Here is a 22,411-nt window from a genome sequence, read left to right as displayed (position 1 = left end):
CAAGCAGGTGATGTGAAAGATCTCTGCCTGAGACCCTGGAGAGCCGCTGCCGGTCTGAGCAGACAATACTGACTTTGATGGACCAAGGGTCTAACACAGTATGAGGCAGCTTCATGTGTTCATGTGTTCAACTCAGCTGGGTACAACCACTTCCCCCAGTCTTAAGCTTTACACAGTAGTACGTTAACTGCAAGACTGAACTGACAGTATGGGTAACAAGCAGAGCATGCTATCGGTATGCACTCCTAGAAAGATTGTAGTCATCCTCCATTCACAAAGCTCCAGCTCCGGGTGTGAAAGTAAGGACAATTAAGTTAATTACAATTGTAATTGTAAGTTAATTGCAAGTACAGACATTGGCAAGGACATCACTCAGAGAAGATACGAGGCACAATAAAACTTCTAGGTACTAACTTTCCTTCATACCAAAAAAATATTTTACTGGTTGGTGCTTAAAAGCAAAATAGAAGTACAATGATTTACACAAGTGATTCCCAGAGTCATCAAACTTAAGAAGTTTTGCTTTGCATTTCTAGACTTCCTTCTTAAAGATTACAACACAACTGCATTAGAATAATTAAAATGTCGATGACTCTGCAACAAAGGGGCCTGCTTGTGCTGCTTGCATCTGTTCAACCACGAAGCACAGCTTGTCCCGCTGATCCTCAGGAGATACACACAGATGCACACTGCAGGATTCTTAGAAATTTATTCTGGACTAATCTCAAGGATGCTACCAGGATTAATTTTAATTCCTAGTACGAGCAAGTATGTTCCTAACATGTTCCTCACTGATGTAACTCTGGGCATAAACCTTGGCGACATATCCTGGATGAAAGTTTCATGTTTTTCATGCTCTCAGCTGTCCAAGTCAGTAAATTTTCTCTTCCGATAATTCTGGACCAGGCTGGATGCTGTGATCTGAGAGGCCTGACCCATTTCCCAGGACTGGAAGTCGTTCAGACCTTTCTGGCCAACCTGAAATAAAACTCTCTCCAGCTCATCCAGCCGGGCCACCAACGCAGACGTGTCCTCGTTGTAAGCATTCTGGGATGAGTCCATAATACGACGGAAACGGCCAATAAATGTCTAACAGGAGAAACAAAATTACTTAGACTGGAAGAACAGAAAAGAGATTTTACCATAAAGTTTCCTTCTAGTCGGCAAACAGTAAAGTAGGCAGCAAAAGAGCTCTCGAAGAAAGCAGCGTGAACCCCCCCCCCAAAAAAAAACCTGGAAGCCACTTCCAGCAGGAAGGACTTGCTTGGTTTTAGGACTTTAATTTAGCATGGAAAATTTACAAACCCAAAACATCACACCACTAACCTATGAATGTGAAGAGAAACAGATAAAGACAAAAGGACAATAGGAATTCCCATAATACCCCTAACTAACAAGATGGAATCAGAGGGAAGGGAAAGCATAAGCCTCTCTCTTGAAGGGATGGTTGTGGTGGAGTAATTCATCCCAGAGCCATGTTGGAGGAGGGCACTACATTCTGCTCCTGTTGGCGTCGGTTCTCCTGTTGGTTCCACTCCAGTAGCAGAGAACAAAGCCCATGGCTTTAGGAGCATCTACACATGCTTCTCCTGTGACAGCAAAAACAGGACCGAGACTTCGAGGAAAAACTGCATCCTCTGAAGTATGAGGCATCCTTCTCCTCTCTGGTTTGTGTGCCTTGCATCTCTGCTCCACGGCCAGAATACCAGAGGCATCCCTCACCACAATCTTGTTAACCCTGTTTGTGAGATTCAACAGTAAAGATTCACCTTTGACTAGGGAGGAATGAAGAAGGAAGGAAAGATAACTGGCCAAGAAGTAACTGGGGAACCAATCATCATGGGGATGGTGCTGGTGTTCCCCAGAATGGGTGTTTTATGGCTGTGAGATGACTGCCATGGTTGAAGAAAAGAGCCTACCCCACCCCCCAACATGGACTGTCCTTGATGCTGAGGGACACAATGTCCCTTGTTTGCATCCTTTCCCCTGGCTGCTAGGAGGTACAGTTTTTCCACAGGCAATGAGATGCAGGCATCCTTTTTGCTGGCCAAGCGCCAGTGCAGGCAAATGAGGACTGATGTAGGCTTCTACCAGGGTGTCTCACTGCCTGCTGGGTGAAGATACCTTGCTCCATTCCAAAGAAGACCAGCAAAATACATCTGCACTAACACTGCCACTGGCAAGAAATGTTAGGATGAGGAAGAGAGGAAGAAGATGCTGGGGGAGGGCAGGGGGAAAGATGCTCTCAAGCAGGAGCTTGGGAACTGCAAAGGCAGAGCCAAAGAACCAGGAAGGGTCCACCTTTGCAGAATGATCTTCAGATTTCTTTTTCAGCCCTGCCTTCTCCTAGAGGACTTAACCAGTTCTTGCCAGCTCTCCTGCTGAGCCCAGAGGAACACGGTGAAATGTTCTTGGTCTCAGGACTATAGCCTAGAGCTGGAGGGAAGATCTGCTAGCAGTGGTGTAGTGGTTAAGAGCCAGCGTGGTGTAGTGGTTAAAAGCAGAGGTTTGGAGTGGTGGACTCTGATCTGGAGAACTGGGTTTGATTCCCCACTCCTACACATGAAGCCACCTGGGAGACCTTGGGTTAGTCACACTCTCTCAGCCCCACCTACCTCACAGGGTGTCTGTTGTGGGGAGGGGAAGGGAATTGTAAGCCGGTTTGAGTCTTCCTTAAGTGGTAGAGAAAGTTGTCATATAAAAACCAACTCCTACTCCTCCTCTTCTTCTTTGAAATAGAGGGAAGGAGCAAGCAAGATCTGCTTTGTATTCAGAATCCACCCCCGTATTTATTTCTGTTGCAATTTTTTATTGTAAGGGTCCCCACTGAGGAGAAAAGCAGGATATAAATAATTAAATTTAAATTGGGAGAGTCCTTGAACCTGTCCAAATATCTGGTCTGACGAAATGCAAGACACAAGGGTTCTCTGGCAGGCTGATGTAGAGGAAGAGAGTCCCACTGTAATCATGCAAGGTGCTTGAAGCAGCAGCCAACTGGTCTCCACTTATTCTGTCTGAGAGGAACATGGCCTATACTGACTGTTCTAACTCTCTAGTTCCCTCTCAGTACTTCCAAACAAAATTGACCTTGTGAAGGCTGCTGGGGAGGGGGGGGGGCAGAGCAACGCCCTCCCTTCAGCACATCAAAGGAATTGGAGGAGGGGGAACTGGCTGAAATCCATAACTTATCTCACCATTCTGTGTACACAAACTGCTGTGCTTAGCATTTATAGCCGGGAATGAACCTCTAGGTTCAAGAGAACATACTTTCGGATTTAGGCAGACTTCAATCTATTTCACTTAACTTTGCCATTAGGGACATTTTGGTGAGTTGTTAGGATGGGAAAAATGCACAGCCTTTCAAATGCAGCCCCCACCCCCAAATATTGCATTTACCCACTTGTGGGAGCTGGATCAATAGAAAGAGACAGAGAAAATGCACTGCATCAGAAAAAGCATGCTGACAGTTCTCACAATCCAACAGCCTCTCTTTTTCTGGGCGACACTAAATCCTAAAATGCCCAATTTCCATTGTAACAGCACAGACAATTTGAGTATGCAGTTTGGGTACATAACATCACCAACCCTTAAACGGCCCAGTCAAGTAGGACATAGAGATGCCAACAGCACAAAGCAAAGTAAACAAACAGAACATAAAAAGCAGCACTGGCCATCTTCTGCCAGGTTCAGGGTTTTACCTGCAATATGGTCTGAGCTATCTCAGCATTTTCAGGACTGTTGAAATTCAGCAACTGGGAGCCAAATCCATAGTAAAAGGGCCCCAGTTTATGCAAGTCAACCACATTGGCGTCTGCACTGAACACCGTCCGCCAGCTCTCCTTGTAAATCTTCGGCAGTTCCACAGAAAGAATCCTCCGCTTATTGTCATACAAGCCTTTTGCCAACCAGAGAGGAATTTCCAGCTTTGTGCCCTTAAGACCAGACAGCAAGAAAGATAAAAGGGGACAAGCAACAAAATGCTCAAATATTCTTAATATTACCAAGAGGCATATGACGCCTGCTGTATCCTTAGTCAGACCATTGGTTTATCAGTGTTAGTTTCATCTACTCTGACTGGCAATGGTTGTCCCAGGTAGACAGCTTTTACATCATGACCTGATCCTTTAGGAGATGAGGACTCAACCTGGGACCCTCGACATACAAAGCAGGTGTTCTGTCAGTGAGTCTTTCCCCAAATCACTCTAAAAGCTATCACACTAAACTTATACAGAGACCAGAGCAAATTCACAACCAAATATACTCCAAGAAATTTCCACACTGCTCGTTTTGGTACCTCATGAGCAGATTTGGCTATGTAACTCCCACGCAACATCTGTCCTGTCAATATGACAGGTTTGAAAGCTTTTTCTCTGGGTCTGCAATGTTTTCATGGGAGAAATCTCAAGACACCCCTCCTCTCCACAAAGAACCCCTGAATCAGCAGAGCCACCCATATTTGAGAGCAGAACCACAACAGAGAAGGGGGGGGCAGACTTTGTAAACACCACTAAGGACTGACACCATAACTTGACTAGGAGATGCCACCACAATTGAAAAGGAATGATGGAAACAGTCAGTCTTTATTGCATGTGATTTTTCATTCACTATAAACAAAACCTGAATAAAGTGGCACAAAGTCAACTTAATTTCCCTCAAGCCAAGGATGGTGCTATTCCCAGGTTGGCCAGGGATCCTGGAGGGTTTTTGTTGTCATCTTCTGGGCATGGAGTAGGGGTCACTGGGTGTGTGTGTGTTGGGGGGGGAGGAATAGTTATGAATCTCCTGCATTGTGCAGGGGGTTGGACTAGATAATCCTGGTGGTCCCTTCCGACTCTATGATTCCATTATTCTAATTTACGTATACAGTTTACACACACGTCCGCGCCTTTTATCACCACCCAGACTGTAGGCCATTTATTCATGGGAGGTTTTGCCTTGGATTTGCTGCTCTCTAGATGCACATTTTTCCCATCCAAATTCTCAAATTGGTTCTCGTAGGGCTCTGTAACCGTGGTCTTGGTATTTTCTTTCCTGACGTTTCGCCAGCAGCTGTGGCCAGCATCTTCAGAGGAGTAACACTGAAGGACAGTGTCTCTCAGTGTCAAGTGTGTAGGAAGAGTAATATATAGTCAGAAAGGGGTTGGTTTTGAGCTGAATCATTGTCCTGCAAAAAGTATCAAAGGTAATGTGCTAACCATTGTCCTGTAAGTATCAAGATAATGTGCTAATGAGGGTGTGGTATGTTAATATGGAACCATTGTATCCTGAAGTGATCTGTTAATGTGTGAAATCCAAAGCTAATCTGCATGGCTATTGTGGACTGTAGTCAACAAATTCTCAAAACTCGAAAAAAAATCCCTCAGGCAGAGTTTTGAAAATTTAAAAAGGGGAAATGTGCATCTAGGGAGCGGCAAATCCAGGGCAAAACGTCCCATGCATAAATGGCCACTGCAGACTCCCCCCACTTCCTCCATCCCCAGAAAATCAGACCGTGCTGAGAACAGCCATTCCGCACTTCAGGCCACGCCCCCAAGGTTCCACACGGGCGGGGACGTAACACTTCAGCCAAGCCCGCCCGCTACCAAGCGCCTATCCCTCTCGAGAACCCGGATCGATACGTCATCATATCCACCACGGGACAGCCGGGAGATGTAGTTCCTCGCGTACCACCACTCCGTTACCTCAGGGACAGCAGCGCGGGGCTCGGGCCCTGCTTTACCAAGCACGGCGGCCAGGCGCGGCAGGACGGTCTCGGCGCGGCACGGGAGCCTCTCTTGGGACATGAGAATGTCTCCCAAAGAGAGGAAGCCTTCCTCGAGGCCCAGCCCGGCTTCCACCGGCACGTAGGCCTCCCCCATCGCTCTCCCGCCGTTAGGGCGCGAAGCGGAGGCCGGTGACGTAGCCGCCTCGCGCCAGCCGCGCCGGGATAACGCATGCGCAGAGAGGGTGAGGCCGGCTCGCGGAAGTGCTTGAGGGCCCGCCGCCTGCCTGCAGGGTTCGCGTCCGTTGGTTTGTGGTGGCGAAAACAAACAAACAAACAAACGGGAGACTGAACAACAAAAAATACTGTACAAAAGAAAGGCCCTGCTGGATCTGACCAAGGTCCAGCAGTCTGCTCACACAGTGGCCAACCAGGTGCCTCCAGGAAGCCCACAAGCAAGACAGCTGCAGCAGCACCATCCTGCCTGTGTTCCACCGCACCCAAGATAATAGGCATGCTCCTCTGATCCTGGAGAGAATAAGAATGAATGATCACTAGTATCCTTTTTGATTAGCAGCCATAGATAGCCCTCTCCTCCATTATCATGTCCGCTCCCCTCTTAAAACCTTCCAAGTTGGCAGCCGTGACCACATCCTGGGGCAGGGAGTTCCACAGTTTAACTCTGCGTTGTGTGAAGAAATACTTTTATCTGCTTTGAATCTCTCACCCTCCAGCATCTGCAGATGACCCCAAGTTCTAGTATTATGAGAGGGAGAAAAGCTGCTCCCTGTCCACTCTGTCCATACCATGCATAATTTTATCTGCCTCTAAAATGTTCACCCCATTCTTCAGTCTGATTAATAGAAGTCCAGTGGCACCTCAAAGACTGGCAGGGTTTATTCTGCCATTAACTTTCAACCATCAGCTCACTTCCTCAGAGGCAAGAATACATTTTGCTAATCCCTTAAAAGCGCCACTGGACTCCTGTTTGATAATTCAGTGCAGACTGACAAAAGATAATGATGTCCCTTACAGCCCTAAGAGAAACACAACTCTAAACCCACTGACTTTAGTGGATTTAGAAGGGGTGTTAGTCACACTGTTTCAATGTGGCATGAGATTAAGATGTTCAACAGGTCTGCCCATTGTAGCAAGAACTGGTCAACATACACATTTATTTGGCTTGTTTGCAGCCTGCCTTTCTCACTGAGACGTGAGGTGGATTACAGAGTACAAGAGGGGGAGAAAGTAATCATACGGTCTAAGACATCGAAGGAACAGTGCACTTGGACTGGGTATACAAAATTGAATAATACCAGCAACGATGCAAACACCGAGTATAAGATGTACAGTGGAAAATGCAATAAAAGTAGGAATACTGAAATGAATATGGAGATCAGTATTTTGAGAGTTGGCACCTTAAAAGATTAACAAGATTTTATTCTGGCACAAATTTATGTGGTCTAGAGCCCATTTTGTCAGATACTTGTCTGCAGAGGGAGAATCTATTTGGCGGCTTTCACTGGATCCTAATAAACAGGTCTAATGGCACCTTAAAGACTAACAAGATTTTACTCTGACACGAACCTCTGTCTAGAGCCCACTGCATCTGATCCATGGGATACTTGGCAGAAACGTTTCTAGTCAGAATTACAAACAGAAATGAGGGGAAGGGAGATCTGTTGTGAATCCCATAGTCAGTCATTCAGGTGTGAGTCTCTGGCTCAGCAGTAGAGCTTTGCATACAGAAAGTCCCAGGTTGATTCTCCAACCTCTACACTTAAAGGGATCAGACAGGCGGTGATGTGAAAAACCTTGAGAACTTGCAGAGCCGCTGCTAGTTAGAGCAGACAGGTACTGGCCTTGATAAGACCAGTGGTCCAACTACATACAAAGCAGCTTAAATAAGGGGCTGTGTAGCTCAGTGGTAGAGCATCTGTTTTGAATGCAGAAGGTGCCAGAATCAATTCCCAGCATCTCCAATTTTTTTTAATTGTCATGTAGGAGGTGATGCGAAAAACTGAACCTAATAGACCAGAAAAAACTGAACCTAATAGACCAGCGGTCTTAACTTGGTATAATAATAAACCACAGTGTAGAGTGCAGAAGATCCCATGTTCAATCCCCAGCGTCTCCAGTTTTAAAAAAGTATCAGATAGATGGTGATGCAAAAGGCCTCCACCAGAGATCCTGGAGACCTGCTGCTAGTTTAAGCAGAAAATTCTGACCTTGATGGACCGATGGTCTGATTCAGTATAAGGCAGCTTCATATATACATATGTAAGATACCTAAAACAAAAATGCCAAAGTGCACACTAACTGAAAAAATAAGACAATCCACTGTATTGTATTATAAAGCTACAAACTACATAGAGAAATTCAGAAAAATAATCTTACATACAGATCAGAATATAAAAAATCTTGTATGCAGAGCAGGCAAAAGATCTTGTGTGAAGGATAGAAATTCAAAACAGCAAATCTTGCACGCAAAGCAGCAGTCTTGCATGCAGAGCAGATACTGGAATCTGGATGTGCTGTTTCATATTACATTTCTTCTGTAAATGGATTAATGCAAGTACCATCCTACACAGAGACAGAACACATCTTCAGCTGAAAAGTCTCCCAGAACTTCAGTTAGTTGTAAATTCTGGAATGCTCAGGGTTCCTCTATGCTTGTATTACCAGTGTGAAGGTTCCAATAGCAACTGGCAGGTTAATGTTCTCAGGAACCTCCTCCTGGTGTTAAAAAAAGAGTACAAATGTTGATAACAGTGGATGGTTTAGTGCTGCTACCAAGTGACAAACCAGCAGAGGAGGGGGATTGAGATTAGGGTGCTGGGCTGTGGAGTCCATGGGAGAAGCATTAATTAATACCCCCCCCCCCAAAAAAACCACCAGTTGTCCAAAGTACACTCCCCTCTCCCAGTCAACAAGGCAGGCACTGCTATGGGTCCTAGAATGAGCTGGCTGTAAAGAAGGAAAGCCTTCTAAGAAGACTGGCACAAAGACAGTGGAGGAACTGGCTGCAGGACAAAAAGGTTTGACCCCCTCCTTTCTTCTCAAAGCTCCTGGAAAAGGGAGAAGTACCTTCCTAGACATGTTCTTTGACTTGTGTGGGCTTGTCCATAGAGCTGGAATTAGTATAGAAAGAAACACCAGTGGTAAAGAAGGACAATCTGAAGGAATTGCAAGCACCATGGCAACTGTGACCTAATACTGACTTATGATGTAGCGCCAGCCTTGGCAGAACACAGATGGTGTTGGCATACCCAGTAATGGCAGGAAGGCAGACATCACAAGGCCAAGCCAAGAATCCTGTGGTATAAGAAGGCATAAACATCAGTGTTTGCCCTTAGCAGAACAACTTGGAGATGGAATTGGAGAAGGCTGGCAGGAGAGAAAAGCTCTTCAGAAGGGGCAAAATAATACAATGGAATTTCTAGGAAGGCTCACTAGTCCAGAACAGCGCCACAGAACAAACAGCAGAACCTTCACTTCCTCCTATTATTCCAGTTGCCATGAGCAATTCACCTTTCAACCTAGAATGGGAGGAGAGACACCCCTTCCCATTAAGCCACACCATTACATTTAGATAGGGTTGCCAACCTCCAGGTACCAGCCGGAGATCTCCAGCCGATAGAGATCGGTTCCCCTGGAGAAAATGGCCACTTTGGCAATTGGACTCTATGGCATTGAAGTCCCTCCCCTACCCAAACCTCCCCTTCCTCAGGCTCCACCCCCAAAACCTCCCGCTGGTGGCGAAGAGGGACCTGGCAACCTACGATTAGACCAGATCGCAGTGGCATCCAAACTTTCTGCCTTCACTACCCCCCATTGGCTGGTTTTCCAAGGAACCCTTGCACGTTTGCCTTGGAACCCCATGCGTTGTAGAGGATTCTGGGGCACATGCTGGCACACATGCTCAGTCAACCTTTGGCTCTTGCCAGAATAGCTAGTTCCTCATCCCCTGAAACTGACTGCATGGTCTACAATTCCCCCAATGTTTCCCTATGGCTGCGTTTAATGGGGAGGACTGGCAGTGGATGGCTGACTGTCTTTTGTGGGAGGTAGTCTGCTGCTGTTTATCTCATCATTGAGAAACCCCAATAAGAAAAATCCCGAGGAAGCCCTGGATTTCAAAGAAAACAGTTTGCAAAATTATATGAAGGGACACACAATTTGCATGTTGCTGTTTGGCTGTGTAATGTGTAAATAAAAAATTAAGGGTAGGGTGAGGGTGGAGGGCAAATGCCCACTGGGAAAATGACAGCTCCTTTCTGGATGCTCCTCTTCCTGCTTCTTCCTTCCTGGGAGGATAGTCAGCCCTGATAACAGGAAAAAGGTACTGGGGCATGCCTGGGTCAACTCTGCATTCTGCCTCTTTTTGACAGGGATGTCACGTGGGGGGAGGCCTGTTTCTCCTGTACCTGTCGATCCTGCCCTCTTCTCTAGTTGGTGAGTGAAACTCCTGGGCCTAGCCTTGTAGAGAGCCTTGTGAACTCTAGGGATTGAGGGAAAGACAGAGATACAGTTGCCAAATCCAAATTGGGAAATTTGTGGAAATTTGTGGGTGAAGGCAGGGTTTGGGAGAGGATTGAGAAGGCCCTCAGCAGGATATAATGCCATACAGTCCACCCTCCAAAGTGACCATTTTCTCCAGGGGAACTTGATCACTGTAGTCATAATTCCAGGAGAACTCCAGGTCCCATCTGGTCTCTGGAGGCTGGCCGCCCCTAAGTGGAGACAAAGGTCTTGGAAAGGAATTGGGGATAGAAGGCAGCAAAGATGGGATTTGAACTCAGGTCCCTGTTGATCTAGTTCAACCACTATGCCACAGTGGTAAAGCCATTCTCCTTGCTGGCTATTACAAGTCCCTTCCCGATCTGAGGCTTCTTCTGCAGCCATGAGAGCGGAGACTCCTTTATTTTCAAGAGCATTCTTTCAACATGAAATGTTGCAATTGCTCCTGCACTGGAGGACACCTTGGATATAAGAAGGAAAAAGGTGGAGGACCTGTGGAGAGTGAGGTGGACTCAGTTGGTCCAAGAGAATTCACCCGCCTCTTCTTCCTCCTAGATGCAGACTGTGGCTCACAGCTCATAGCCCTTCCAAATTCCAAGCAAGAATTTGTAGCTGCGGGGGAATTCCCTTGGGTGGTGTCACTGCGTGATCTCCACAACAAGCACATTGCCGTCGGATGCATCCTGAGCGAGTATTGGATAGTCAGCGTGGCGTCCAGTTTCCAGAACAGGTAGGTGAAGAATTCTGTACAAACAAAACACAAACTCAGCTGACCTGTTGTTGCCAATGCGATCAAGTTTCCTTAAGTACCCACTAGAAGAAGCTTGGTTGTAATTAACAATAGTTCTTACAGGTGTCATTCTATCCTTGGTTTACTCTAAGCTGAATGTGGAAAGGATCACTATTGATTCACCTCTGCCGGCAGCACAAAGCATTATATTGGATCACTCTGGTGAAATGCTGCACGAGCATTGGCAGGCACCAAAGAGATGTTGCTCGTGAGAGCAGCAAAATTGTTGGAGCTGAAGGCTATGGCAGGGAAGGAGCAGAATTTTGTGGGATCCTCCACTCAGTCAGAGGTTGGTCCCACCCATGATGGTGAACTTTATGCCTGCAAGGAAGGTGGAGTATATCAAAATACTGCAGTTAGAATCAATGGAAAGCCTCAGCTGACGGCTTCCCAGCCACTCACTCATGTGCCATGAGAAAGACAGGGTTTTGTCCAACTGAGCTGCCAGTCAAAAGATACATACCCCAGCAAAGGAATGCAGATCATACATCAAGGCTCATCCCATCTGGGGCTGCTTTGTTCTGTCCTCATCGCTAAAGCGCTATGAGCACACTGGTGGGGAATTCGGTGAAAGGGCAGTTTGCAAAAACAACCAAGAGCCAATGAGAAGAAAGTAGGAAGATAGATTCTTGTCCTCTCAGATCCCTTATGGATCGCCAGCTTTAGGAAGCCAGACCCAAACACCCACCAGGAACCACAGCTCCACTGCAAAGGGGACCTCAGGGACCATGTATGCCATACAGGTAAGCACGGACCCTCGCAAATATACTCCATTTCGACTCAGATACCTATATGCAAATGTTGTCTGCCACTCTGCTTCTGACTTGCCTTGAAAGCCCCTTGCCGGTGGGGGGGTTGCCATAAATTGTCTGTAACTTGATGACACTTTACACACACACTGTGCTGTGAATTGATACAGCTGCCTCTATCTTTTGTCCTCCTACATTTGGGGATTCCTCCTACATTTGGGGATTCCCCAAATGTAGACACCAGGGGGCACTACTAGGTCACTGCATCCTTAACAGAGGTGGGGGAGCCTGGCTGGGGCATCTCTTGGCAGGCACCCGGCCACAGGTAATCCCTATTGCCGCTCCTACCCATTAGCCTCCATTGTTTCTCTACAGGCAGTCTTTGAACCTCACAAAGAGACATTCCCCAACACCACACATACCACCAGCAAGGTGGGCGGAAGCAGCAGCCTCCAGTGGAAAGGTGGTTGTTCCTCTCTGCAGTTGCAGCGTCTTTTTCCTAGGGCTCCTGTGACTTTCCAGCTTGCAGGACGGACAGCAGTGCAACTGGTAGAGCAGTACCCAGCATGGAGATGCAGTGATGTGGGGCAGGGGGAACGCACCTGTTGTTTCTCAGTCGGTCACACTGTTTTCTCAGGTAGAAGAACCAGATAAAAAAGGGGGGCAGCCTGAGTCTCCTGTAATGCAGCCGGAACTCCTGTCCACCCCTAATATTGTTCAATTTCTGCTGTCTCCATTCTCACAATGGTTAGCAGTAGCCAAAGTAATGGACTACAATGATGGATTAGTTGGATTTCCTTCCTGCCCCCGTATCCGTCTAAAACCAAGCCTGGTTTGTCACCACTCCCCACTGCTGCAGCCACACCCTTCTCTTTCCATTTACCTGGTAGCTGTGGCATGATTTGATAAGTAAAATGTGGGGAACTCCACAAGGAGGAGGTATGGCTGGAAGGACTGAGGAGAGCAGGGTGGGGAATTAAATGCAGCTGAGTACACCCAGGGTTGCCAATCACAGCTTCAGAAATTCCTGAATATTTAAGGGCAGTGCCTGGGAAGGGGTGCTGTGGGGACATGATACCATAGATTCCACACTCACTAACAGATCGTCCAGCATCTTGTCTATTTTCACCCCTTAAACACCAAGCCAATATTTTAACTTGATTTTAAAAGGGACTGGCTACACAGGTGAACAGATCTTTTCACGAGAGCAATGGATTTCTGCCCTGGAGACTCCCCATCAACTTGATTCTTGCCCTCTGTGTGGCTGAGGTCCAATTCTGTACTGCAAGCAATAGAGTTGTCAAGGGGCCAGAACCTAATTGGCATGGCTGCTTTGGTGCAGGGGGACAAAATCAGCAGACGCTTTTCATGGCATGGGAAAAAGCATCATTGCCTGCTAAAGCCTGCTGGTCAAGGGCCAGTTGAAAAGCTGGCAATTTTACCAAGGCCAGAATTCTGGATTTTTGGGGGGGAAGGGGTTTGCTGCCCTTGCCAAAACCACCTTAGGCAAGCTGCTTTTCCCCTCTCACAATTCTGCTTGCAAATACTCCACAGGTGATGACTCTTCAATAACCACTGCACCTCTGTGCTAAGGAAAGCAGAATTTCTCACTCAGTATACCTGAGCACCAGCTTGGCATAGTGGATAAGAGCAGCAGACTCTAATCTGGAGAACCAGGTTCAATTCCCCACTCCTACATGTGACGCCAGCTGGGTGACCTTGGGCTAGTCACAGTTCTCTCCAAACACTCTCAGCCCCACCTACCTCACAAGGTGCCAGTTTGGGGGAAAGGAAGGGAAGGTAATTGTAAGAAGAGTTGATTTTTATGGGAGAGACTGTGGCTCAGTGGTAGAGCATCTGCTTGGCATGCAGAAGGTCCCAGGTTCAATCCCTGGCATCTCCAGTTAAAGAGACTAGGCAGGTAGGTGATGTGAAAGACCTCTGCCTGAGACCCTGGAGAGCCACTGCTGGTGTGAGTAGACAATATTGACTTTGATGGACCAAGGGTGTGATTCAGTATAAGGCAGCTTCATGTGTTCAATCACGAGCGCTCTGCTAGAAATCCAGGGCACAGCTGGTTGGAAAAACAGAGTTTCACTTACCTGTAACTGTTGTTCATCTGGTGGATCTTCTATGCAGGCACACATTGGGGACTGCGCAGGCACAGGCCAGCCACGGATAAGATTTGTCAGCTTCTAGCAAAATCTAGAGAGAGTGCTCCCCCTCCCCTTGGGGCATGCAATTTCCCCGCCCACCGGTCACATGACCCAAGGGGGAGGGAGCACTCTTCCCTCCAGTTCTCCAATCTGCTGCCACGGAACCAACCACCGGTCTAGCGGAAAGGTCCCACAGCGGGGAAGGAGGGAGGGATGTGTGCCTGCATAGAAGATCCACCAGATGAACAACAGTTACAGGTAAGTGAAACTTTTTCATCTGCATGGCTTCTGTGCAGTCCCACATTGGGAGAGTAGCGAGCTCGCTTACCAGGACGGTGGGTGTGGGACAGTCATCGAAATAAAGACTGCAGTACGGCACGTCCCACAGCTGCATCTCTCGCTGAGTCCACGTCCATAGCGTAGTGTTTCATAAACGTGGAGGGCGTGGACCAGGTGGCAGCCTTACAGATGTCCCGGAGATCTATCTTGGAAGAAAAGGCTATGGAAGCCGCATACGCTCTGGTAGAATGCGCTTTAATCATAGGAGGGCATTCTTGGTGAGCAAGATCATAGGCCAGTTTAATGGTTGACGTGATCCACCTTGAGAGGGTTTGAGGAGAAGCACAACGACCTTTACGGTGTCCCCAAAGCAAACAAAAAGGTTATCCTTACGAAAGTTCTGAGACCTCTTAATGTAAAAAAGGAGGGCTCTTCGGACATCAAGGGAGTGTAACGCTCTATCAGCGTTTGAGGATGGGTGAGGGGAAAAACAGGGAGGACAATGTCCTGTGTAAGGTGGAAGGCCGATATGACCTTGGGTAAAAAGGATATCTTTGGCTTCAGTACCACCCTATCCGAGTGGAACTTAGTATAAGGAGGTGAATGTGAGAGCGCCGATAAGTCGCTTACCCTCCTTGCCAAGGTTATTGCGACCAAAAAGGCCGCCTTAAATGAAAGTAGAGCCAGTTCACAGGTGCCTAACAGCTCAAACGGAGGTCTCATGAGCTGTGAGAGGACTATCTCCTCTGAGGAACGGGAGGAGTGACGGGAGGATACAAATTAGTGAGACTTCTCAAAAACTTCTTGGAAAGGGGATGAGAAAAAAATGAAAAGGAGTTGATATCCGGATGAAAAGCCGAAATAGCGGCTAAATAAACTTTAATGGATGAATTTGATAAACCTTCATCTTTGAGGGTTAACAGATAATCAAACACAGTAGATAGTGGGCAAGTAATTGGCGAAACATCTTTGACCTTAGCCCAATTAGAAAAATGTCTCCATTTAGCATCATAGGATCGCTGTGTGGAGGACTTCAAGGAGTGTAGTAAAACCTTAGCTACCCTGTCAGACCACTGCCCTGGGGCCGCACCCTCCAGGCAGCGAGTTGTAGATCTGGGGGGGAGTGGGAGGGATCCTTCAGAAGAAGGATGTAGTTCCCTTGCACAAGTGACATGAGCACTGCAAACCACGACCTCCTGGGCCAAAACGGAGTGACAATGATGGCATCTGTCTTGTCGTGGTTCAATTTGGCCAGGACCTTGTGAAGTAGAGGGAATGGGGGAAAGAGATAGAAGAGAGCCCCGTTCCAAATTACTTGAAAGGCATCCCCCAGTGAGCCCTGGCTGCCTCCCGCCCTCAAATAAAACCTGTGACACACGGAGTTGAGGTGTGTGGCAAAGAGGTCTATTTGCAGGTAACCCCACTGTCGGAATATTTGGTGGAGATAGTCGTTGCTTAAGGTGAGCTCGTGCTTTTGATTGGGAAGGCGACTCAAGAGCGTCTGCTAACGTGTTGCTCTTCCCTGCGATGTGAATCACTACGAGAGTAGTGTGGTGAGTTATGGCCCATTCCCAAATGTTGCTGGCCTCTTTGGAGAGCGAAACGGACCCTGTGCTGCCCTGCTTGTTTATATAATACTGGGTGGTGGAGCTGTCCGTAGCGATCTGAATGTGATGTCTGTCCAGGTGCCCTGTGAATGAAGACAGAGCGAGACGGATGGCACAAAGTTCTAATAATTTTATGTGCAACTGGGATTCTAGGTGCGACCATGTACCCCGTGACGTAAGGTTACCACAATGAGCCTCCCATCCAGAAAGGGAAGCATCTGTGAACAGGTGCCTCTCAGGAAGGACAATGAAAGGGGACGCCTGAGAGGATATCATGTGCCCACCATTGTAGGGAGGAAATGACGTATCTGGGAATAGACAGGTGTTTGTGCTGGGGATCTACATTGAGCCTAAACGCCCGGAGGAACCAATTTTGAAGCGGGCGCATACGGAGGTGTGCATACTCTACCACAGCTGTGGTAGAGGACATGAGGCCTAACAACTATTGTATATGATAGGCTGTTTGAAAACGTTTCCTAGTGAACCTAGTCACCAGTTTTTGAATGGCGCGACCTCTTTGTACAGGGAGGAAGGCCCTGGCTTGCTCAGCATCCAAACACGCTCCAATGAAGGTCTGCACTTGTGCAGGGACAAGTTTGGACTTGGAAAAATTAACTAAAAGACCCAGGTTGTTGAGGACTGAAAGGACTAAATCGACTTGTGTGGCCAACTACGACTGAGATGGACCCACAATTAACCAATCGTCGAGGTAGGGAAATATTACACAACCCTTCAGGGCAAGGTGAGCTACCACAACCGCAAGGCACTTTGTAAAGGTCCTGGGGGCCATAGGCAACCCGAATGGTAACACATTGTACTGGTAACATTTTCTGTTACATTCAAATCTCAGGTATTGGCGACACTCTGTGTGAATCGCGATGTGGAAGTAAGCATCGCGGAGATTTAACACTACGAACCACATATGCCTGTCCAGGAGGGGAAGCACTTCCGGGAGCGAGAGCATACGGAATTTTCTGGTCTTAATAAAGGCATTAAGGTCCTGGAGATCAGGATAGGGCTCTTCCCCCCTTTTTATCCACGAGAAAAAAGCGGGAGTAAAACCCGCAGTTCTGGTCGGAATATGGAACCTCCACAATAGTCCCTTGGAGAGGAGATTGTCAACCTCTTGTACAAGTAGGTCAGGGGCCAGTGTTGGAGAGTGGCCCAACCGTCTATATGGAGGTAACATATCAAACTCTATGAAGTAACCAACATTTATTATTTTCAGAACCCAGACATCGTTGGTGATCGAAAACCAAGCATGGTAGAAAGCAGACAGGCGATCAAGAAAACTAACGGACACGTCTAGTCATGCCTGTTTTGGCTTGTTAAAACGAGCTGGAGACCCTCTGGGGCCTTTGCGGACCCTAGGTTTGTTTTGGAACTTCCTTTCGTTTTGAGGGAGAGGAAAGGATGGGCGAAATGACGGTTGTGTAAAAGAACCCTGAAAATGGTATGGGCGGGAAGGCTGGTTGGCTTGCCGGCCAAAGTCCCTAGGGACTTTGCATTTGTTTTATTCTTTTTCAAGCGCTCCAGGAAGGTATCCGTTTGGTCGCTGAATAAGGACGTCCCTTCAAACGGAAGGTCCTCGATATGTGACCTAGTATCATAGGGGAGTGCAGATTGATGTAGCCAAGCGTGTCTGCGAATAACTATGGCAGACGCAATGGCTTTACTGGACAAATCCGCCACATGGCGTGCCGCCGTGAGCTGCTGCTTGCTAAAGACATGCCTTCTGACTGAATGGCTACCGCCGAAGGACGCTGGTCATCAGGAAGGACAGAAATTTGAGGGGATACGCGATCCCAAAGGGAGTACTGATATCTGGCCATGACAGCAAGGAAGTTGGAAATGCGGAGGCCTACCGCACTAGAAGTGTAAATTTTTCTAGCAAGGGTATCCAGTTTACGACCCTCTCTATCCTGCGGAGAGGAATGTGCTCCTGACCTATATTTACCAGGCAAGGCCTCCACTATGATGGAATTAGGTGGGGGGGTGCTGGTAAAGGAACTCTCCACCTTCCCTGCAAATCTTATATAGATTCTTTACTCTTTTGGTGGACGAGGGGACTGAGGCAGGCTTAGCCCAGTTGGTACGGACCACTTCGAGAATGCTTTTTATCATGGGGAGGGCCACAGGGCCTACATCAGGGCTATGGAAGATAAACGGCTGCAATGAGTAGATCGGCTCCGACGAGAGGACAACCGGCGTCTGCGGGAGACGGATCGACTCCAACGGACGGAACGATGTCGAGAAGAGGATCGGCTCCGACGGGTAGGGTGGCGGCGGCGCGAAGTAGACCAACGCCAACTGGATCTGGACGAAGCCAGACTTCGAGAATGGCGTCAAGAAGTCGATCGACGCCGAGGCCGTTGGCCAGGTTCAAGATGGGACGAATCTTTCGGCGACTCTACTTGGGTCTTTTCGACTGACTGTTGAGAGTCTCGTTGGGTGCTCACAGGAGGGGGTGGCTGAATGGCACCATCCTGGAGCTCTGCAGATTCTGCCCGAGGCCCCTTATCGTTTGGCTGTGGGGACTTTGTAAGCACCGGAGGCACATCTTTGTAGAGATGAAGGAGGTGTTGTTTGAACTCAGCCGAGTCTTCCTGGGCCCTGCTCCGACACGGAACCGAGGGGGTAGCTAGGGAATGAGGAGGCGAATCCTTGCTAGTAATGGGCTGCTGCGCAGCTACGTTGGAGGCGAGTGACGCCGAGGGATGAGACGACTTGGCCTGAGATCGGCGTCGAGGAGATATCGAGGGTGATCGGCGTCGAAGAGACTTTGGCGAATGCGAAGGCAATCAGCGCCGAGGTGATCTGGAGCGGGAAGCATGATGCGAAGAGCCGCGGCCATCTTGCGAATCCGGAGCAGTAAACTTTGCCGGATGAATAATGACCGACGAGGGCTTCTTAGAAGGGCCACCCCGCTTGGATTTTTTTGTTGGGGGTCCCGCTTCGGACTGTGGCTTACCGGTCGAAGGACCAGGCTCAGCAGGTTGACCTCGCGGACGAAGAGACTCTTTGTAGAGGTGAGAGGGCAGGCGAGTCGACCAAACCCTCAAGGCCTTGTTGGTGAGCTTGGAGCAACTTTTGCAAATTGTAGGAATGTGGCCTTCTCCCAAAGGAGACATTCAAGGTGAGGATCAGTCTTCGCCATCTTGGTATCACAAGAGGTACATTTTTTGAAAAGTGGAGCTTTCTTGGACTCCATGGCTAGAGACAAAGCTAACACGTTCTCGCTCTGTGGTGGCAGAAAGAGAACTGGAGGGAAGAGTGCTCCTTCCCCCTTGGGTCATGTGACCGGTGGGCGGGGAGATTGCATGCCCCAAGGGCAGGGGGAGCACTCTCTCTAGATTTTGCTAGAAGCTGACAAATCTTATCCGTGGCTGGCCTGTGCCTGCGCAGTCCCCAATGTGGGACTGCATAGAAGCCACGCAGATGAACCAATATTCTGGTGTCAGGGCCCAGGAGCAAAGCCTTTGGCTAACTGTACTTGTTGCTTTTCCTCTCTTTTGTGTAGGAGCCAGGCTTTTGCTGTGGCAGGTGTCACAGATCTGAAAAGCAGCCAAAGCATCACTTTGCCTATCAGCACCATCTTCCTCCATGAGGACTTTGATGAAATCACCCTTGCCCACAATATCGCCCTTCTGAAGACAGCCAACCTGCTGGAGTTCAGCGAGACCACCCAGCCCATCTGCTTCCCCCACCAAGACTTCCCCGTGACTGCTCTGGAGGGCTGCGTGGTTGCAGGCTGGCTGGATCCTCATGCAGGTGAGCAACTTGCTCTTTGCAGGCACCACTGAAGAGTCCAAGAGCCAGCGAGGTGTAGTGGTTAAGAGTGGTGGACTCTGATCTGGAAAACCGGGTTTGAATTCCCCATTTCTCCACATGGGTGGCAGAGGCTAATCTGGTGAACTGGATTTGTTTCCCCACTCCTACACATGAAGCCGGCTGGGTGACCTTGGGCTAGTCACAGCTCTCTCAGCCCCACCTTCAGGGTGTCTGTTGTGGGGAGGGGAAGGTGATTGTAAGCCGGTTTGATTCTTCCTTAACTGGTAGAGAAAGTCGGCATATAAAAACTAACTCTTCTTCATCCAAGGCATAAGCATTTACACCATTCTCTGTTACATTTTTATCCCACTCTTCCTATGAAGAGCCCAAGGAGTTATATTTCGCATTAGGCCCATTTTTTACCTTCACAGCCAGTAGAGGTCCAAAAGCAACCCAATGTTGATTCCCATGTGAAGGTGCTCCCTCTGAACAACAGGCACCCTGTTTGACTTCTCAATGAACCAGATGACCATTTATCTGATTTAAGCTAGTGGTGCAGAACTCCTGCTCTCAGAAATAATTCCAGGAGGCTCCTACCATGGTGTGTTTTACCAAAGACTCCCGGCAGGTACTGGAGTGAGCCACTCCCCTCTGAGCCTGTGACCAAAAGGGCAGCTTTTACCATAATCGGTGGCCTCTAACTGGCTGTTGGTCGCACCATGAAGGGTGTGCTGTGTTCACTTGTCAACCTGGAACAAGCGGCCTCTCTCACACCTTGACCTCTTGGTCCAGACAGGAAGGGACTCTCTAAGGAAGCTCTCCATGGATGACGTTGACCGCTGTCCTCTGAAACGAACCATGAGCACAGAGTGTTCCAGCCACAGGGAGGGAGACAACGCAGCTGGATGCCTGGTGAGGAAGCCAAGGGTATTGGGCTCATCCAACAGAGCGGCCCTAAGCGTATATTTTAACCCTCAGTATTTATATTTTAAAAAGGTAAAGGTAGAGGCTTAAGGTTAACAAAAACAAGATAAGAAAGTAAATAATATTAAACGGTAATGATATTTTAATTTTAGATCTAGATAAACTTTTTGATGGCAGAGACGTAAAATATGTTTGATAGATATAAAGGGTTATTATTATAATTTTTTTGCTACATTAAACGCCTAAGTTGCCTGAATATTTTTTTATTTATTTTATAACTGGCAATTATTTGGTTGTAAAATGATGTTGTTAAGCTAAGTAATGTAGTCTGCTCATTTTGGTTTTTTCTGAATTTGTGTTTTTTCTAGTTCTAAATGCAAATTGGATATCTATGTTTTTCCCTTCCCTTTTTTCCTTTTGTATTATATATATATTATAAATATATATATAAAAGGTAGTAACCTGTGCACTGGGTCATTACCGACCCATGGGATGACGTCACATCCCGACGTTTCCTAGGCAGTCTATGTTTATGCGGTGGTTTGCCATTTCCTTCCCCAGTCGTCTACACTTTACCTCCAGCAAGCTGGGTCCTCATTTGACCGACCTCGGAAGGATGGAAGGCTGAGTCAACCTTGAGCTGGCTACCTGAAACAGACTTCCATCGGGATCGAACTCAGGTTGTGAGCAGAGCTTTTGACTGCAGTCCTGCAGCTTCCCACTCTGTGCCATGGGGCTCTCAGCATATATATTTAACCAGCATATATTGCAAGAGTAGAAAAATGTCAACTTCTAAATGTGTTTTTTTAACGCTGGTTGTGTTAACAAAATGGTTAACACAACCAGCGTTAAAAAAACACATTTAGAAGTTGACATTTTTCTACTCCTACAAACATGCTCCATTTTAGCAACTGTGGAAAAGTCCATTGCACTGAAAGCATGGGAAATATTCCATCCTTTTAACAGAGTGGCCTTTTTTTGCCAATGGAGGCAGGAACAGGCCTAGCCATTCCTGTGGCAATTGTTGAATGATGAAGACATGAGCCTTCTGTAAACGATACTGCTGGATGTAAACCAAGGGTCTGTAGAAGGTTAAAAGGTGATCCTGGGACTGTATCCTAAGATGCACTTGGAATCTTTGTGCCTGAATTTGCAGTCTGGAGGAATGAACTGGGGAAGGGTACCAGTCTGGATTAAGGGATCCCACTAATACACTTGTGAATGTTAAATGATCTGCTTTCTGGGGAAGAACTCTTGAAGAGTTTTATTGTCTGCCTTTTTTTCTTTCTAAGGGAGATCCCAGCAACCCCATCATGTGCCAAGCAAAAGAAACAGGCCACTGGGTGCTGAAAGGAGTGCTGACTGAAGGGGGCACCAGATGCTACGGGCCGTTCCTTTACACCAGGCTGTCCTATTACAGCGACTGGATCGTGACCACCACGGAAAAAGGAAGTGATCCCATCTATCCCACCCTCGGCAACAGACACTTTGCCATCTGGACCCCAACAGAGGAGCCCAGAGGGATACCGGTACCCATTTTAGCCGGCCTTAACTTCTCAGACGCTTCAGAAGATCAGCCTCTCAATTCTGATGCAGAACTACAAGAGGGGAGCACAGAAGTATTTGTAAATGGGTCAGCTAGGTTACTGGGCAAGTCTGATAATCCAATCTACTATGATTATTACAGTGGGGAGCTGCTCCCCATTTCCACAGCAAAGAGAGTTCGGCCTCAGGGACTCATTGCTGTGAGCCTCCTGCTTCATCTTCTGACTTGCTCGGTGACTGCTTAAGTGGGGGGCTTTGGATTCAATACTAGATTTTGCACCAAGGGAATCTCCCATCTGCACGGCCAAGATTAATGCCCTGTGGTGCTGATCTGTCTTTTTTACGAGGAAGTTCTTTTGAGCTATTAA

The 22,411-nt window shown here is 47.8% G+C and overlaps 2 protein-coding genes across 2 annotated transcripts; one reads left to right on the top strand and one right to left on the bottom strand.

Moving 5' to 3' along the window:
* Nucleotides 1-813: 813 nt before the first annotated feature.
* On the bottom strand, nt 814-5,888 carry GINS3 (GINS complex subunit 3). The gene is made up of 3 exons (XM_056862261.1): nt 5,682-5,888; nt 3,699-3,932; nt 814-1,089 (listed from the first exon to the last, which is right to left on the bottom strand). The coding sequence occupies exons 1-3, from the start codon at nt 5,856-5,858 to the stop codon at nt 859-861; spliced, it is 642 nt and encodes a 213-aa protein (XP_056718239.1). The 5' UTR covers nt 5,859-5,888; the 3' UTR covers nt 814-858.
* Nucleotides 5,889-10,647: 4,759 nt separating this feature from the next.
* PRSS54 (serine protease 54) lies at nt 10,648-22,288 on the top strand. The gene is made up of 7 exons (XM_056862321.1): nt 10,648-10,952; nt 15,957-15,978; nt 16,096-16,197; nt 17,986-18,077; nt 19,324-19,585; nt 20,367-20,486; nt 21,791-22,288. Exons 1-7 carry the CDS (start codon nt 10,648-10,650, stop codon nt 22,286-22,288), a joined length of 1,401 nt encoding a protein of 466 aa, XP_056718299.1.
* Nucleotides 22,289-22,411: the final 123 nt, after the last annotated feature.

This window comes from Euleptes europaea, chromosome 17 (genome assembly GCF_029931775.1).
Source record: "Euleptes europaea isolate rEulEur1 chromosome 17, rEulEur1.hap1, whole genome shotgun sequence".
In the NCBI taxonomy this organism is placed as follows: Eukaryota; Metazoa; Chordata; class Lepidosauria; order Squamata; family Sphaerodactylidae; genus Euleptes; species Euleptes europaea.
This window is presented reverse-complemented; position numbering and strand designations above follow the sequence as displayed.

Bases quoted from the DNA above. Each gene is read 5' to 3' on its own strand.
- PRSS54 (XM_056862321.1), top strand. From the start codon at position 10,648: ATGAAATGTTGCAATTGCTCCTGCACTGGAGGACACCTTGGATATAAG. The intron at 10,953-15,956 runs GTAGGTGAAGAA...CTGGGATTCTAG, and splicing joins GCGTCCAGTTTCCAGAACAG to GTGCGACCATGTACCCCGTG. The intron at 18,078-19,323 runs GTAGGGTGGCGG...TCTTTTGTGTAG, and splicing joins AAGAGGATCGGCTCCGACGG to GAGCCAGGCTTTTGCTGTGG.
- GINS3 (XM_056862261.1), bottom strand. From the start codon at position 5,858: ATGGGGGAGGCCTACGTGCCGGTGGAAGCCGGGCTGGGCCTCGAGGAA. The intron at 3,933-5,681 runs GTAACGGAGTGG...TCTGGTCTTAAG, and splicing joins CCCGCGCTGCTGTCCCTGAG to GGCACAAAGCTGGAAATTCC. The intron at 1,090-3,698 runs GTAAAACCCTGA...TTCTCCTGTTAG, and splicing joins TAGCTCAGACCATATTGCAG to ACATTTATTGGCCGTTTCCG.